The sequence below is a fragment of the Xyrauchen texanus genome, chromosome 26 (genome assembly GCF_025860055.1).
Source record: "Xyrauchen texanus isolate HMW12.3.18 chromosome 26, RBS_HiC_50CHRs, whole genome shotgun sequence".
Lineage (NCBI taxonomy): Eukaryota > Metazoa > Chordata > Actinopteri > Cypriniformes > Catostomidae > Xyrauchen > Xyrauchen texanus.
Window position 1 is genome coordinate 102,501 of NC_068301.1, and position 20,000 is coordinate 122,500.

The following is a 20,000-nucleotide window of genomic DNA, read 5'->3' on the forward strand; positions in this document are numbered from 1 at the left end:
ACACACACACACACACACACACACACACACACTCATGTAAACACTTCCATATGAGCTACACACACACACACACACACTCATGTAAACACTTCCATATGAGCTACACACACACACACACACACACACACACACACACACACACACACACACATGTAAACACTTCCACATGAGCTACACACACACACTCATGTAAACACTTCCATATGAGCTACACACACACACACACACACACACACACACACACACACACACACTCATGTAAACAGTTCCATTTGAGCTACACACTCACACTCACACACACACACTCATGTAAACACGTCCATATGAGCTACCACACACACACACACACACACACACTCATGTAAACACTTCCATATGAGCTACACACACACACACACACTCATGTAAACACTTCCATATGAGCCACACACACACACACACACACACTCATGTAAACACTTCCATATGAGCTACACACACACACACACACACACACACACACACACACACACACTCATGTAAACACTTCCATATGAGCTACACACACACACACACACACACACACACACACACACACACTCATGTAAACACTTCCATATGAGCTACACACACACACACACACACTCATGTAAACACTTCCATATGAGCTACACACACACACACACACACACACACACACACACACACTCATGTAAACACTTCCACATGAGCTACACACACACACTCATGTAAACACTTCCATATGAGCTACACACTCACACACACACACACACACACACACACACACACACACACACACACACTCATGTAAACAGTTCCATTTGAGCTACACACTCACACTCACACACACACACTCATGTAAACACGTCCATATGAGCTACACACACACACACACACACACACACACACACACACACACACACACACACACACTCATGTAAACACTTCCATATGAGCTACACACACACACACACACTCATGTAAACACTTCCATATGAGCTACACACACACACACACACACACACTCATGTAAACAGTTCCATATGAGCTACACACACACACACACACACACACTCATGTAAACAGTTCCATATGAGCTACACACTCACACTCACACACACACACTCATGTAAACACGTCCATATGAGCTACACACACACACACACACACACTCATGTAAACACTTCCATATGAGCTACACACACACACACACTCATGTAAACACTTCCATATGAGCTACACACACACACACACACACACTCATGTAAACAGTTCCATATGAGCTACACACACACACACACACACACACACACACACACACACACACTCATGTAAACACTTCCATATGAGCTACACACACACACACACTCATGTAAACACTTCCATATGAGCTACACACACACACACACACACACACACACACACACACACACACACACACACACACTCATGTAAACACTTCCATATGAGCTACACACACACACACACTCATGTAAACACTTCCATATGAGCTACACACACACACACACACATTCATGTAAACACTTCCATATGAGCTACACACACACACACACACACACACACACACACACACACACACACACACACACTCATGTAAACACTTCCATATGAGCTACACACACACACACACTCATGTAAACACTTCCATATGAGCTACACACTCACACTCACACACACACACTCATGTAAGCACGTCCATATGAGCTACACACACACACACACACACTCATGTAAACAGTTCCATATGAGCTACACACACACACACACACTCATGTAACACGTCCATATGAGCTACACACACACACACACACACACACACACTCATGTAAACACTTCCATATGAGCTACACACACACACACACACTCATGTAAACACTTCCATATGAGCTACACACACACACACACACACACTCATGTAAACACTTCCATATGAGCTACACACACACACACACACACACACACACACACACACACACACACACACACACACACACACACTCATGTAAACACTTCCATATGAGCTACACACACACACACACACACACTCATGTAAACAGTTCCATATGAGCTACACACTCACACTCACACACACACACTCATGTAAGCACGTCCATATGAGCTACACACTCACACTCACACACACACACTCATGTAAGCACGTCCATATGAGCTACACACACACACACACACACACTCATGTAAACACTTCCATATGAGCTACACACTCACACTCACACACACACACTCATGTAAGCACGTCCATATGAGCTACACACACAAACACACACACTCATGTAAACAGTTCCATATGAGCTACACACTCACACTCACACACACACACTCATGTAAACACGTCCATATGAGCTACACACACACACACACACTCATGTAAACAGTTCCATATGAGCTACACACACACACACACACACTCATGTAAACACTTCCATATGAGCTACACACACACACACACACACACTCATGTAAACACTTCCATATGAGCTACACACACACACACACACACTCATGTAAACACTTCCATATGAGCTACACACACACACACACACTCATGTAAACACTTCCATATGAGCTACACACACACACACACACTCATGTAAACACTTCCATATGAGCTACACACACACACACACACTCATGTAAACACTTCCATATGAGCTACACACACACACACACACTCATGTAACACGTCCATATGAGCTACACACACACACACACACACTCATGTAAACACGTCCATATGAGCCACACACACACACACACACACACACACACACACACACACACACACACACACACACACACACACTCATGTAAACACGTCCATATGAGCTACACACACACACACACACACACACACACACACACACACACACTCATGTAAACACTTCCATTGTTACACATTTTGTTCAGTATCTTGCAGGATACAAATCCTCCCTGGCATCTTTTCACCACTTTCTTCAAGATGAAAATGTGTCTCTCTGTCAATGAGGACTGAAACAGAAACAAACACACTGAAATGAGCTCATAGAAACTCACTTGATCATCAGATGAAAGGTGTAACAGTCTTACAGAGATCGGATCTTCGAGCAGGTGAAGGACTCGAGACAGATCAGAGAATCTCTGAAACAGCAGAATCACCATTCAGCTCAAGACAAGTTAGTAAACAGAATTAAATCAGAATAATTCAGTTGGGGACTGACCTCAGTCGGATGCAAACTCTGTTTGTGTCTGAAACTGCTCATGTGTGCGCTGGACAACATGACGGATCTCACAGGGTTCCCATCACAAACCAGCATTAAAAAAACGAAAGACTTTATAGTGGATGCGGGACTCACTGCGGTTGCTATGGGAACATGTGAAGGGACGCACTGCGGTTGCTACGGGAACGTGTGAAGTGTACGGAGTGCCGCTCGAGACAAACAGTATCTATGTACTTCTTTTTATTCCCCTTATTGACTTCAGACAAATACTAATTCTAAATTCTGCCGTAGTTAATAATAATCGATATAAAAATGTGTATATAACAGTGTGAGTGCTTGGTGTGTTTATAACAGTGTGTTTGGTGAAGGCGAAAGCAGGACTTTTATTCTGACGTGTGTTGTTGAGCGCTGAACCGGAAGTTCAATGTGAGTTTCCTGTAGATGAAGCAGAATAAACGCCGATGAATTTAATGCGTTTAATTTAACAATAAACCATCAAGTATTAATGTAATCAAAGAGCAACTCATCCTAGTTGCCGTGTTTAATCATAAACAACATCATCAATGCAGTCGGACTCAGGTGAGAGACATTAATAATGAGATTTAATGTGAGTGAGAGTCTTGTCATGTGTTTGATTAATCTGAATTATATTCACTATCACAGTTTGTACACAGTTGTATAGAAATACACAAGTGTGTGTGTGTGCAGTCACATACTCTTATTACAGCAGCGAGGTTTATAGTGGGGGCGCAGAGATTGATGATACGTTTACCAAGTTAAAACAAAATGTATGAAAATTAATAATAAGCAAATTATTTCATCATGTTTGACCGTTTCTCTGTTGATTCTCTGTCACATATTTTCTTCTAAACCCTTGTGAGGGTTAGTGTTATAGTCTCTATTAACGGAAATACACCTACATTTATATTTTGTGTTTGTGTGTGTGTGTGTGTGTGTGTGTGTGTGTGTGTGTGTGTGTGTGTGTGACGTCAGCGAGTGGTGGGCGGTGTCGTGGGAGGAAGCGGTCAGCAGCAGTGGGCGGGCTGGAATCCAGTGGGCGGGGCCGGAGCAGTACACCTGCAGCACAGGTGAGGAGTGACATCACACAAGCACAGACAACAAAGCTCAACCAGAGGTCCCCAGCTCAAAATGTATTTTATTATTTATTAAATTTTTCTGGTGAAAGAAATACAAAAATTATGGTGAAAGCCAAAATATGAATTTCCAAGGATTCATATTTACTGAGTAATCCACTATTTTGTAGAGTGGGGTCAAAATGGCAGAAAATCTTCATTATAAATAATAAATGAGCTTTCAGTCCTGCATCACATTATCTTTGAATGAGCACAAATTTATGAAACAACTTTTAATATAACTTTCTTTCAAATAACAAAGATTCTTTTTGTGAAAAATAACTTTTTGTTTTAGCCTACTATACGCCTGCTATACGCCTGAAATACAGCTGCTATACGCCTGCAATACGCCTGCAATACAGCTGCAATACGCCTGCAATACGCCTGCAATACAGCTGCTATACGCCTGCTATACGCCTGCTATACGCCTGCTATACGCCTGCAATACGCCTGCATATACGCCTGCTATACGCCTGCAATACAGCTACTATACGCCTGCTATACGCCTGCAATACGCCTGCTATACGCCTGCAATACGCCTGCTATACGCCTGCTATACGCCTGCAATACGCCTGCTATACGCCTGCAATACGCCTGCTATACGCTTGCTATACAGCTACTATACAGCTGCTATACAGTTGCAATACGCCTGCAATACGCCTGCTATACAGCTGCAATACGCCTGCAATACGCCTGCAATACGCCTGCTATACGCCTGCTATACAGCTGCTATACGCCTGCAATACACCTGCAATACGCCTGCTATACGCTTGCTATACAGCTACTATACAGCTGCTATACAGTTGCTATACGCCTGCTATACGCCTGCTATACGCCTGCTATACGCCTGCAATACAGCTGCTATACGCCTGCAATACAGCTGCTATACGCCTGCAATACAGCTGCAATACGCCTGCAATACGCCTGCTATACAGCTGCTATACGCCTGCAATACGCCTGCAATACGCCTGCAATACAGCTGCTATACGCCTGCTATACGCCTGCTATACGCCTGCAATACGCCTGCAATACGCCTGCTATACGCCTGCTATACGCCTGCAATACAGCTGCTATACGCCTGCTATACGCCTGCAATACGCCTGCTATACGCCTGCAATACGCCTGCAATACGCCTGCTATACGCCTGCTATACGCCTGCTATACGCCTGCAATACGCCTGCAATACGCCTGCAATACGCCTGCTATACGCCTGCTATACGCCTGCTATACGCTTGCTATACAGCTGCTATACAGCTGCTATACAGTTGCAATACGCCTGCAATACGCCTGCTATACAGCTGCAATACGCCTGCAATACGCCTGCAATACGCCTGCAATACGCCTGCTATACGCCTGCAATACGCCTGCTATACGCCTGCTATACGCCTGCTATACAGCTGCTATACGCCTGCTATACGCCTGCTATACAGCTGCTATATGCCTGCTATACGCCTGCAATACGCCTGCTATACGCCTGCTATACGCCTGCTATACAGCTGCTATACGCCTGCTATACGCCTGCTATACGCCTGCTATACGCCTGCTATACAGCTGCTATACGCCTGCAATACACCTGCAATATGCCTGCTATACGCTTGCTATACAGCTACTATACAGCTGCTATACAGTTGCTATACGCCTGCAATACGCCTGCTATACAGCTGCAATACACCTGCAATACGCCTGCAATACGCCTGCAATACGCCTGCTATACAGCTGCTATACGCCTGCAATACACCTGCTATACAGCTACTATACAGCTACTATACGCTTGCTATACAGCTACTATACAGCTACTATACAGCTGCTATACGCCTGCAATACGCCTGCAATACGCCTGCAATACGCCTGCTATACGCCTGCTATACGCCTGCTATACAGCTACTATACGCTTGCTATACAGCTACTATACAGCTGCTATACAGTTGCTATATGCCTGCTGTACGCCTGCAATACACCTGCAATACACCTGCTATACAGCTGCTATACGCCTGCTATACAGTTGCTATACGCCTGCAATACGCCTGCTATACGCCTGCAATACGCCTGCAATACGCCTGCAATACGCCTGCAATACGCCTGCTATACGCCTGCTATACGCCTGCAATACGCCTACTATACAGCTGCTATACGTATACCTGCTATACGCCTGCAATACGCCTGCTATACGCCTGCAATACGCCTGCTATACAGCTGCTATACGTATACCTGCTATACGCCTGCAATACGCCTGCAATACGCCTGCTATACGCCTGCAATACGCCTGCTATCACCTGCTATCGCCTGCTATACAGCTGCTATACGCCTGCTATCACCTGCTATACAGCTGCTATATGCCTGCTATCACCTGCACATGCCTGCTATACGCCTGCTATACGCCTGCTATACGCCTGCTATACAGCTGCTATACGCCTGCTATACGCCTGCTATACGCCTGCTATACGCCTGCTATACAGCTGCTATACGCCTGCTATACGCCTGCTATACAGCTGCTATATGCCTGCTATACGCCTGCTATACGCCTGCAATACGCCTGCTATACAGCTGCTATACGTCTGCTATACGCCTGCTATACAGCTACTATACGCCTGCTATACGCCTGCTATACGCCTGCTATACAGTTACTATATGCTTGCTGTAAGGATAAGGTGCGCACGGTTAAGATGTGGGTGGTTAAGGCGGTTAAGTGCGCGCACGTTTAAAGTGTGTGTGTTTGTGTTTCAGAGCAGACGTAAAGCCCCTGAGGCTGAGGAAGAGGAGGATCAGTCTGAGAAGAAGTTCAGGAAGTGTGAGAAATCAGGATGTCCAGCGACTTATCCTGTGTGTTTCGCCAGTGCATCTGAAAGGTGTGTGTGTTTGGATTACATTACGTTACATTACATTTAGTCATTTAACAGATGCTTTTATCGACATACAAATGAGACACATAGCAAGCAAATTATCATACAAAGTTTAACAACATCTGTATAGGACTGCACAGTGGCTGGAGTTGGTGAAAAACCACCCCAATTAGTCATTACTGTAATGCAAATATAAAATATATGCAAGAAACTAAATCATATTTATTTAAATGGTCTGCACTTATATAGTGCTTTTTTATTAACCTTAGAGGTTACCAAAGCGCTTTACACTGTGTCCACACTCACATTCACACACCAATGGCGGCAGAGCTGAAAAAGTGGCGGCAGAGCTGCCATGCAAGGCGTTAGTCTGCCATTGGGAGCAACTCGGGGTTCAGTGTCTTGCCCAAGGACACTTCGGCATGTGGAGCCGTGTGGGCCGGGATTCGAAGCACCAACCCTGCGATTGGTAGCCGACCCGCTCTACCACCTGAGCCACAGCCGCCCCCAAAATCACTAAACATTTATACTTCATTGCAGTATTAGTTGACTACCCTAATTTATACTGATCTCAATGAAAAATTATATTATAGAGCGCAATAGTGCATGCCCACTTTTTCAGCCGTGACGGTCCCGGAAGTATTTTTCCCATGAATTTTCATAAAATCCTTCATAAAAGAGTCATGAACCAAAACAACCAGCTCTGTAGTGTGTGGAGAATCACAACATCACAAACTTTGATTTGAGGTAAAAAAGACTGTGTACTTGCCGTCTTTCACAGGGCACGGACTACAATTCCATGATGCATTGCGAATGATGTCATCGAATAAACAACGATGGGAATATATAAAAGTATTGATTTTAGGTTGTTGGTTATACAGAGCATCCGGACAGTATTCACAGTGCTTCACTTTTTCCACATTTTGTTATGTTACAGCCTCAAAATTCTACAAAAAATACCCCATAATGACAACGTGAAAGAAGTTTGTTTGAAATCTTTGCAAATTTATTTAAAATAAAAAACAAAAAAATCACATGTACATAAGTATTCACAGCCTTTGCCATGACACTCAACATTGAGCTCAGGTGCTTCCTGTTTCCACTGATCATCCTTGAGATGTTTCTACAACTTGATTGGAGTCCACCTGTGGTCAATTCAGTTGATTGGACATGATTTGGAAAGGCACACACCTGTCTATATAAGGTCCCACAGTTATCAGTGCATGTCAGAGCACAAACCAAGCCATGAAGTCCAAAGAATTGTCTGTAGACCTCCGAGACAGGATTGTGTCGAGGCACAGATCTGGGGAAGCACAGAAACATTTCTGCAGCATTGAAGGTCCCAATGAGCACAGTGGCCTCTATTATCCGTAAATGGAAGAAGTTTGGAACCACCAGGACTCTTCCTAGAGCTGCACGGCCAAACTGAGTGATCAGGGGAGAAGGGCATTAGTCAGGGAGGTGACCAAGAACCTGATGGTCACTCTGACAGACCTCCATCGTTTCTCTGTGGAGAGAGAAGAACCTTCCAGAAGAACAACCATCTCTGCAACACTCCACCAATCAGGCCTGTACGGTAGAGCGGCCAGACGGAAGCCACTCCTCAGTCAAAGGCACATGACAGCCCAGCTGGAGTTTGCCAAAAGGCACCTAAAGGACTCTCAGACCATGAGGAATAAAAAATTGAACTCTTTGGCCTGAATGGCAAGCGTCATGTCTGGAGGAAACCAGGCACCGCTCATCACCTGCCCAATCCCATCCCTACAGTGAAGCATGGTGGTGGCAGCATCATGCTGTGGGGATGTTTTTCAGTGGCAGGAACTGGGAGGCTAGTCAGGATCAAGGGAAAGATGAATGCAGCAATGTACAGAGACATCCTTGATGAACACCTGCTCCAGAGCGCTCTGGAACTCAGACTGGGGCGAAGGTTCATCTTCCAACAGGACAACAACCCTAAACACACAGTCATGATAACAAAGGAGTGGCTACGGGACAACTCTATGAATGTCCTTGAGTGGCCCAGCCAGAGCGCAGACTTGAACCCGATTGAACATCTCTGGAGAGATCTGAAAATGGCTGTGCACCGATGCTCCTCATCCAACCTGATGGATCTTGAGAGGTCCTGCAAAAGAAGAATGGGAGAAACTGCCCAAAAATAGGTGTGCCAAGCTTGTAGCATCAGACACAAAAAAGTTTGTTTCAAGTTTCAAGTTTGTTTTTATTTATATAGCACATTTAAAAACAGCAAACAAGGCTGACCAAAGTGCTGAACAGTACACAAAGTAAGGAACAAGGACAAACCACACATTCATGACAAAAAAAAAAAAAATTGGTGCCAAAGGTACTTCAACAAAGTATTGAGCAAAGGGTGTGAATACTTATGCAAAGATTTCAAACAAACTTCTTCCCATTGTCATTATGGGGTATTGTTTGTCATTATGGGGTATTGTTTGTAGAATTTTGAGGAAAAGAATGAATTTACTCCATTTTGGAATAAGGCTGTAACATGTGGCAAAAGTGAAGCGCTGTGAATACTTTCCAGATGCACTGTAAGTATAGAAACACTATATTTTACATTTACTGCAAAATCTTCCCGATATATATATATATATATATATATATATATATATATATATATATATATTAGTAAATAGTTTAAGGGCAACTTCGATTACATCATTCACAGTGCATCATGGGAGCACGCGGTCACTCCGAGACTCGTTTTGTTGGACAGAGTTCTCTGATTGGTGGATCTTTCGTTGAGGATCGTTGAAAATGGTTTCGTCTGTGTGATGAATGAATGGGATTTTTACTGTTGTGCTCGATTACAGCAGCATTACAGTAATGGGAGTTTGGAGGAAAATGTTCTTAATTGTCATGAAAATAATAATAATAAAAAATGTGAACGCTTCATTTTCTTTATGCAAAACAACTTTTCTTTGATTTTGTGGTGAAATGGACATGGCTTCATGAGATTCACCTCTATAAACTCTCTCAAACATGCTGTTTCTGCTTGACTGACTGTTGGTAATATGGCTTGTGTTCGTCAGGTGTGCTAAAAACGGCTACACGTCTCGCTGGTATCACTTATCCTGCGGTGAACACTTCTGCAACGAGTGTTTTGATCATTACTACAGGAGGTGAGTGAAGATGAGTAATGATGTGTCACTGCAGCTCTAAACATGTCTGCGCTTCTAATCACGTGTTCTGTCAGTCATAAAGATGGGTACGAGACGTTCTCCGCATGGAAGAGGGTTTGGACCAGTAATGGCAAGAGTGAACCCAGTCTCAAAGCCTTCATGGCAGACCAGCAGCTGCCGTACTGGGTAAGAAAACACTGATCATACTTCTAACAAACCGACTTTTGACTGACATGTAAAGAAAATCCCAGAATGCATTGTGACCAGCATTCATCCATGAGGAGATTATCAGATAATTATGATTCACTCAATACTGAGAACTCTCAATAGAAGTTGTGCAGCTGTTTTGGCCAATATTAGTTTATAAAGTGTGTTATATTGTGAATATAGTCACGGTTAAAGAGTGTTGTTGGACTGACTGTATTCACAGTGCCATCAAAAGAGGATGCTGCCTTAGTAGGTCCCCTAGCAAGACTGCTCACTAGGGTTTGACTCCTGAGACACTGAAGCTGTTGTGTTGTGTGTTTCTCAGGTTCAGTGCACGAAGGCAGATTGTGGGAAATGGCGTCAGTTGAGTAAAGAGACGCAGTTAACAGCGATGCTCGCATCATCGTATCGCTGCGGGATGAAACTGAACAGCGTGAAAGTAAAAACAGCTTCAATAATCTGCTCATCAATAGAGAGTGTGTGTGTGTGTGATTTCATGTGTTTATTTTGCAGACTGAAGGATGTGATGCGTGTTCTCAACCAGAGGACGGGGTAAAACATCATTTTATCATGTTCAGATCAGAACTTCTCAACCATTAAACCATCATTGATTATATCAAACATTGAGGTTTATTAACATCACCTTCAACTGCATCAGCCCAAAGTCTTGAAATGTGTTCTGAAGGGTGTTTATTTATTCATGGTGTCGTTACTGCTGTTCATTCTGATGATGTGTGTCCAGCGAGTGGCGGGTGTGACTGACAGCTGGTGGCACTCCATGTTGATTTTGCCACCATTGTTTAAGGAAAGTCCCGCCAGTCCATTTCTCTCTGCATATTACCCCGACTGTGTGGGCATGAGCCCCTCCGCCTCCTCTGGAAACCAGCGTCCTGAGCAGCGATGCGCCGTTCAGCCTCGCAGTGAGTTCAGCAACATCATCGATTTCAAACTCGTCTCTGCTGGTGTTTTGAACAACACACACACACACACACACACACACACACACACACACACACACAAACACACAAAACGCACAAACACACACACACATGCACAAACACACACCACACACACACAAATACATGCACACACCACACACACATACGCAACACACCACACACACACACACACACACACACACACGCACATTAGTGTTCATGCAGTTCTGTCACATTAGACTGGTTTGATTGTCATGTCCAGCACACGCTGATCAGCCATATTTATAAGGGGTGTTCATTAAAGACGTGTACTTGGATTTAAAAACAGTTAGACGATGCATGTTTTTAATTGTGATTTATTGTGTTTGTGTGTGTGTGTGTGTGTGTGTGTGTGTGTGTGTGTGTCTGTGCAGTCTCTGGACTGTCTGTGTATTTTCAGCCATTCTATCAGCCCAGTGAGTGTGGTAAAGCGCTGTGTGTGCGGCCGGACATGATGGAGCTCGATGAACTGTACGAGTTCCCGGAATTCTCTCGAGATCCCACCATGTATCTGGCTCTGAGGAACCTGGTGCTAGCGCTCTGGAACCGACAGTGCAAGGTGCTTGCATGATTCAGACTCCTCACACGCTGTACGTCATTGATATTATGAGCGTTTATGTCCGTTTGAGTGAACAGACAGATGTTTTACACCGCAGGTGTTTTTCTTCGTAACGTTTGTTACGTACATGTAACACATGATGCCATTGAAATGTTTTTTCTGCAGGTCAGCTTAACTGTGCTTATATAAAAAAATAAACTAATATAATAGAAACAAAAGAGTTTAAAGTGTATACAGTGTCAAGAAAAAGTATGTGACCCCTTTGGAATCAGCTGGTTTTCTGCATTAATTGGTTATTAAATGTGATCTCATCTTCATCAAATACAATGTGCTTAAGCTAACGATACACAAACAATTATAATCTTTCATGTCTTTATTGAGCACATCCCATTAGTGCTGTGGAAAAAGTAAGTGAACCCCTGGATTTAATAACTAGTTGATCCTCCTTTGGCAGCAATAACCTCAATCAATCCTTTCCGGTAGATGCGGATTAAACTTGCAGACGTTCAGAAGGAATTTTGGATCATTCTTCCTTACAGAACTGCTTCAGTTCAGACATATTCTTAGGATGTCTGGTGTCTCTCTTGAGGTCATTCCACAGCATCTCTATTGGGTTAAGGTCTGGACTCTGACTTCTGTAGTGGATTTACTTTGGTGTTTCAGTATATTATTGCTTAAAAAAATTTCCAGCAGTGTTGTGGAGTGTCAAGGTGGTCTTTGGCAAACTTGAGGTGTGCAGCAATGAACACATACCTGTTTAATGTTTTCTGTACAGTAGACTCATGAACAGAGATGTTAACCAGTTCCAATGATTACTTTAAGTCTTTATCTGTCAATCTAGGGATCTGTTTTACCTCATTGATCATTCTGCAGTGTTCCCTTTGAGACATCTTGGCTGGACGGCCACTTCTAGTGAGAGTACCTATAGTACTAAATCATCTCCATTTATAGACAGTTTGTCTAACTGTGGACAGATGAATATCTAATGGCCACTTCTAGTGAGAGCACCTATAGTACTAAATCATCTCCATTTATAGACAGTTTGTCTAACTGTGGACAGATGAATATCTAACAGCCACTTCTAGTGAGAGTACCTATAGTACTAAATCATCTCCATTTATAGACAGTTTGTCTAACTGTGGAGGGATAAATATCTAATGGCCACTTCTAGAGAGAGTACCTATAGTACTAAATCATCTCCATTTATAGACAGTTTGTCTAACTGTGGACAGATGAATATCTAATGGCCACTTCTAGAGAGAGTACCTATAGTACTAAATCATCTCCATTTATAGACAGTTTGTCTAAATGTGGACAGATGAATATCTAATGGCCACTTCTAGTGAGAGTACCTATAGTACTAAATCATCTCCATTTATAGACAGTTTGTCTAACTGTGGACAGATGAATATCTAACGGCCACTTCTAGTGAGAGTACATATAGTACTAAATCATCTCCATTTATAGACAGTTTGTCTCACTGTGGACAGATGAATATCTAACAGCCACTTCTAGTGAGAGTACATATAGTACTAAATCATCTCCATTTATAGACAGTTTGTCTCACTGTGGACAGATGAATATCTAACGGCCACTTCTAGAGAGGGTACCTATAGTACTAAATCATCTCCATTTATAGACAGTTTGTCTAACTGTGGACAGATGAATATCTAACGGCCACTTCTAGTGAGAGTACCTATAGTACTAAATCATCTCCATTTATAGACAGTTTGTCTCACTGTGGACAGATGAATATCTAACAGCCACTTCTAGTGAGAGTACATATAGTACTAAATCATCTCCATTTATAGACAGTTTGTCTAACTGTGGACAGATGAATATCTAACGGCCACTTCTAGAGAGAGTACCTATAGTACTAAATCATCTCCATTTATAGACAGTTTGTCTAACTGTGGAGGGAGAAATATCTAATGGCCACTTCTAGAGAGAGTACCTATAGTACTAAATCATCTCCATTTATAGACAGTTTGTCTAACTGTGGACAGATGAATATCTAACGGCCACTTCTAGAGAGAGTACCTATAGTACTAAATCATCTCCATTTATAGACAGTTTGTCTAACTGTGGAGGGATAAATATCTAATGGCCACTTCTAGAGAGAGTACCTATAGTACTAAATCATCTCCATTTATAGACAGTTTGTCTTACTGTGGACAGATGAATATCTAAACTCTTCCAGATAACTCTGTAACCCTTTCCAGCTTTATCAAATGCAACAATTCTTGATCGTAGGTCTTCTGAGATCTCTTGGTCCACGTGAGCAGATGCTTCTTGTGAATAACAAACTCAAAATGTTTGAGTGCTTTTTATAGGTCAAAGTATCTCTAACCCACACCTCCAATCTCGTTTCATTAATATGAGGCCAGGTTTGCCAACTCCTGACTCTATTTAGCTTTTGTTGACATCATTAGGCTAGGGGTTCACATACTTTGTCCAACCTACACTGTAAATGTTTGAATGATGTATTGAAGTTACAAAATGTTATGTACAAGAACAAAATAATAATTTGTGTGTTATTAGTTAAAACAGATTGTGTTTGTTTATTAATGTAACTTATTGTAACTCAAAACAGATTTTAAGACACATTAATACGTAAAAGCAGGTAATTCCAAAGGGTTCACATACTTGTTCTTGCCACCGTATAGATGTATGTACACAGTGACACTTTTTATATTCAGTTTGATTTCATCATTTAATATAAGCAATATATTGTTTAATAAATAAAACATGTTCACAAGTGGAGTACTGTATATAAATCTGTATAGAACAGAGTTCAAGTGTGCTAATGGTGTGGTAGTGCATAAAAACTATTATTTTAATAAAACAAAAATCCCCTAATGATTACCAGTAATGGAAAAAGGTTAGTAAGGAGTTAGTATGGTGTCTCCCACAATGCACTAGTCAGGGCAGGTTTAATCGTGTTCAAGAGAAACCCCAGAGACACTCGCTCATTATTTATCTGCATCTATGCCAAGCGGTCATGTGCAGGACACAGTGCTGATGTTCTGTGTTTCCTGTCTCTCTCTCTCTCTCTGCAGGAGGTTTTGACGCAGCAGACATGCGCTCCTCATGTGATCGTCCGCGGCCTGGTGCGCATCCGCTGCGTGCAGGAACTACACAGAGTTCTGTACTTCATGACCCGGAAGGGCTTGATCAACACTGGAGCGTTGCAGGTCAAACGTCCGCTGCTGCCCGAATCCCACCATAATGTGAGACGCCCATTTGATAAATCTACTGTATTACAGTAATACGAGTGACATTCAGTGCGAATGATTACAACAGAACATCCGCTCACATTACAGAAATGGCAATTACTGGGGAAAATGTGTTTTAATTGTCAAACACTCCGAGAAGAGGCTTCATATACTTTAGGATGGTTTTAGGGTCAAATGTGATTGAACATGTCTTCTATAAGTTTAGTGGTGAAAGATGAGGACTGGTAACTGGACCATTATTGTGTCCTTGAGTAAGACTTGTTGACCTCAATAACTGCAGCTTATTCTGGCCCAGAACCCCCTGAGATGCCAAACGACAGGTTTGTGTTTTAAAATGACAATTTAGGGAGAAAGGACAAATAAGAACAAAGAAGAATATATAGTTTGTGATTGTGTAAAACATTTCTTGCTCCGAATCAAACCTGTGTGTGTGTGTGTGTGTGTGTGTGTGTGTGTGTGTGTGTGTGTGTGTGTGCGCGCGCGCAAGCAGAAGGTGTTGGTCATTGGTGCAGGTGCTGCAGGTCTAGCAGCAGCTCGTCAGCTGCAGAACTTTGGCATGCAGGTAACACACACACTCACGGACACACACACTCTCGCACACACACACACACACACGGTCACACTCTCTCTCTCTCACACACACACTCACGGACACACTCTCTCTCACACACACACTCACACACACACACTCACTCACACACACACAAACATGTGCACACACACAGACACACACACTCGCACACAAACACACGCACACACTCGCATACATGGACACATGCACACACACATGCAGACACGTGCACACACACAGACACACACGGACACATGCACACACACACACACACACACATGCAGACACGTGCGCACACACAGACACACACACACACGGACAAACACGTGCACACGCATACGCACACACATACACGCGCATGCATACACGCGCATGCACACACACAAATGCACGCACTCACAAGCACACATGGACACATGCACACACACTCACACTCACACTCACACACACACACACACACACACACACACACACACACATGCAGACACGTGCACACACACAGACACACACATGCATGCACTCACGCTCACACACACACACACACACACACACACGGACAAACACGTGCACACACACAAACGCGCACACACACTATTTAAAGTTGAGCGTCCTGAATCATCACTGCACGATTATCATCTGTGTTCTGATTGTTGTCAGGTGGTGGTTTTGGAGGCCAGAGAGCGAATCGGAGGGAGAGTTTGGGATGACGTGTCGTTGGGCGTGACTGTCGGTCGTGGAGCTCAGATTGTGAACGGCTGTGTGAATAATCCCATGGCTCTGATGTGTGAACAGGTGACACACACTGCTCTTGTATTTGATGTGTGATTGTGTTTAGTTGGATGTATACATGGGGCTTATGTGTTGTGTGTTTGTTGTGTAGTTGGGTTTGAAGATGCACACTCTGGGCGTGCGCTGTGAACTCATTCAGGAAGGTGGACGTGTCACTGATCTGGCCGTTGACAAGCAAATGGACTTCCATTTTAATGCCGTACTGGATGCTGTTTCTGAATGGAGGAAAGACAAACCACAGTCCCAGGATGCACCACTCGGGGGTGAGACAGTCTACACTTATTCTCATGTCACATGTGTCTCATGTAGCGGTCAGCTGACCCGACAAACCTTCAGGTCTCAGTCAGGTTCAGGACAGTTTTTGAGTGTAACTTTGGGTTTGTAATGAATGTAAAATGATGTGTGTGATCATACAAGTCAGGGGCTGTTCACACACAGTGTGTTGTTGCGTTCATCTGTGCTGTTCTATGTAAACACACAATGGACAGATGTTTGCTCGGCTTGTTGTGCGGGACGGCCACTATTTTAGACACTTTGTCAAGTTTTTAAAAAGGAGACACCTGCGTTCTGTTTCATTTGTTTCACTGCGTCTAGTTTGTTTTTAGTGCAGGTGTCACAGAGATTCAGTATTCTGAAGTTCAGTGTAACTTCATATGACTGTAACATGTTCTGCACCCAGTGAAGTTTCAGCTCAATAAACGATGAGCAGATGTTTTTTGATGTTTACAGTGATTGTACTGTCATGAATGTTGACAATGATGCTTAAATAAGCCATAGTTTTGGGGTCAGCAACATTTTTGACATGGAGTGCCATTTTTAATGTTCCTGAAATAGGGCTCGTGATGCATGAATGTCTTGAATTCATGAGTCTCGTCACACTTAGTGTTTATTCTCTCATTCAGCTCATGAAAACACGCTGCATGATCATGAGGAAGGGTTACATCAAGATGTAGATTGGAATGCAGGTGCAGAATTGACATAAATAAAATAGTTTACTCCTCTCAGTGTTGCTGGCATGCCAGTGATTACCCCTCCATGTGCTAATGCTGGCACGCGTGGCATAGGTTGCCAACCCCTGCCCTAGTGCAACAAATGACTTGCTTCGACTATCACATCTGGAGTCTGAGTGACTCCAGCCAGGTCTCCTTAGCAACCAAATTGTCTGGTTGCTAGGGAGGGTAGAGTCACATGGGGTAACCTCCTCGTGGTCACTATAATGTGGTTCTCGCTCTCAGTGGGGCGTGTGGTGAGTTGTGTGTGGATGCTGCGGAGAATAGCGTGAAGCCTCCACACGCGCTACGTCTCCACGGTAACACGCTCAAGTCACGTGATAAGATGCGGAGGCAACTGAGATTCATCCTCCACCACCCGGATTGAGGCACTACGCCACCATGAGGACTTACAGCGCAATGGGAATTTGGCGTTACAGATGGTGGAGAAAAAAACACCCCAAAAATACAAACAAATGACGTGCTTGTAGCAGACATTCTGAAAAGAGCAAGCGATTTTTGAGCTCACGTCGCTTTGGGCTTAAAATTTTATGGTACTGGTCGGGTCAGGTCACGTCACATGATTTCAGGTACGGGTGCAGACCTCAGACCTCTAGTCTGATCATCTGATGTGTGTGTGTGTGTGTGTGTATATACATATATATATATATATATATATATATGTAGGTATACATGATACAATGAATACACTGTGTGTGTGTGTGTGTGTGTGTGTGTGTGTGTGTGTGTGTGTGTGTGTGTGTGTGTGTGTGATGTGTGTGTGTGTGATGTTCAGAGAAGATCCACGAAGTATACAAGGCATTCCTGCAGGAGTCTGGACTGACCTTCACTGACCTGGAAGAAAAGGTTTTACATTTCCACCTCAGTAACCTGGAATACGCCTGCGGAAGCACATTAGACCAGGTGTGTGTAATGCGTTACAACTTTATTGCAGTTATATTTAATGCGTTGCATCTTTAATGCAGTTATATTTAATGCGTTGCATCTTTAATGCGGTTATATTTAATGCGTTGCATCTTTAATGCGGTTATATTTAATGCGTGTCATCTTTAATGCGGTTATATTTAATGCGTGTCATCTTTAATGCGGTTATATTTAATCCATTGCATCTTTAATGCGGTTATATTTAATGCGTGTCATCTTTAATGCGGTTATATTTAATCCGTTGCATCTTTAATGCAGTTATATTTAATGCGTGTCATCTTTAATGCGGTTATATTTAATGCGTGTCATCTTTAATGCGGTTATATTTAATCCGTTGCATCTTTAATGCGGTTATATTTAATGCGTGTCATCTTTAATGCGGTTATATTTAATCCGTGTCATCTTTAATGCGGTTATATTTAATGCGTGTCATCTTTAATGCGGTTATATTTAATCCGTTGCATCTTTAATGCGGTTATATTTAATCCGTTGCATCTTTAATGCGGTTATATTTAATGCGTGTCATCTTTAATGCGGTTATATTTAATCCGTTGCATCTTTAATGTGGTTATATTTAATCCGTTGCATCTTTAATGCGGTTATATTTAATCCGTTGCATCTTTAATGCGGTTATATTTAATCCGTTGCATCTTTAATGCGGTTATATTTAATGCGTGTCATCTTTAATGCGGTTATATTTAATCCGTTGCATCTTTAATGCGGTTATATTTAATGCGTGTCATCTTTAATGCGGTTATATTTAATCTGTTCCATCTTTAATGCGGTTATATTTAATGCGTGTCATTTTTAATGCGGTTATATTTAATCCGTTGCATCTTTAATGTGGTTATATTTAATGTGTTACATCTTTAATGCAGTTATATTTAATGCGTGGCATCTTTAATGCGGTTATATTTAATGCGTGTCATCTTTAATGCGGTTATATTTAATGCGTGTCATCTTTAATGCGGTTATATTTAATGCGTGTCATCTTTAATGCGGTTATATTTAATGCGTTGCATCTTTAATGCGGTTATATTTAATGCGTGTCATCTTTAATGCGGTTATATTTAATGCGTGTCATCTTTAATGCGGTTATATTTAATGCGTGTCATCTTTAATGCGGTTATATTTAATGCGTTGCATCTTTAATGTGGTTATATTTAATGCGTTACATCTTTATATGTGTGTGTGTGTGTTTTGTGTGTGTGTTTATATTTGTGTGTGTGTGTGTGTTTATATTTGTGTGTGTTTATATGTGTGTGTGTATGTGTTTGTGTGTGATGAGCCGATGCTGTTGAGATGCAATAATGTAATTTGTCACGTGTGTATTTGTTGTGTGGCAGGTTTCGGCGCGCTCGTGGGATCATAACGA

General features: G+C 42.6%; 2 protein-coding genes across 2 annotated transcripts in view; one reads left to right on the forward strand and one right to left on the reverse strand.

Moving 5' to 3' along the window:
* The window catches only part of LOC127619719 (cilia- and flagella-associated protein 69-like), a 37,332-nt gene extending 33,941 nt beyond the window's left edge, over positions 1-3,391 (reverse strand). The window contains exons 1-3 of the mRNA XM_052092679.1: positions 3,240-3,391; positions 3,109-3,159; positions 2,965-3,030 (exon numbers count right to left, since the gene is read on the reverse strand). Of these exons, the coding sequence (XP_051948639.1) occupies positions 2,965-3,030; positions 3,109-3,159; positions 3,240-3,335 (213 nt within the window). The 5' untranslated portion in view covers positions 3,336-3,391. The remainder of the gene's footprint in view (positions 1-2,964; positions 3,031-3,108; positions 3,160-3,239) is intronic.
* Positions 3,392-3,670: 279 nt separating this feature from the next.
* LOC127619703 (lysine-specific histone demethylase 2) overlaps positions 3,671-20,000 on the forward strand; it is a 22,273-nt gene continuing 5,943 nt past the window's right edge. The window contains exons 1-15 of the mRNA XM_052092656.1: positions 3,671-3,818; positions 4,233-4,327; positions 7,097-7,218; positions 10,263-10,352; positions 10,427-10,538; positions 10,885-10,998; positions 11,073-11,111; positions 11,302-11,479; positions 11,911-12,095; positions 15,155-15,325; positions 15,822-15,893; positions 16,560-16,694; positions 16,783-16,954; positions 18,477-18,604; positions 19,972-20,000. The exon at positions 19,972-20,000 is cut by the window's right edge and continues 103 nt beyond it. Of these exons, the coding sequence (XP_051948616.1) occupies positions 3,803-3,818; positions 4,233-4,327; positions 7,097-7,218; positions 10,263-10,352; positions 10,427-10,538; positions 10,885-10,998; positions 11,073-11,111; positions 11,302-11,479; positions 11,911-12,095; positions 15,155-15,325; positions 15,822-15,893; positions 16,560-16,694; positions 16,783-16,954; positions 18,477-18,604; positions 19,972-20,000 (1,658 nt within the window). The 5' untranslated portion in view covers positions 3,671-3,802. The remainder of the gene's footprint in view (positions 3,819-4,232; positions 4,328-7,096; positions 7,219-10,262; positions 10,353-10,426; positions 10,539-10,884; positions 10,999-11,072; positions 11,112-11,301; positions 11,480-11,910; positions 12,096-15,154; positions 15,326-15,821; positions 15,894-16,559; positions 16,695-16,782; positions 16,955-18,476; positions 18,605-19,971) is intronic.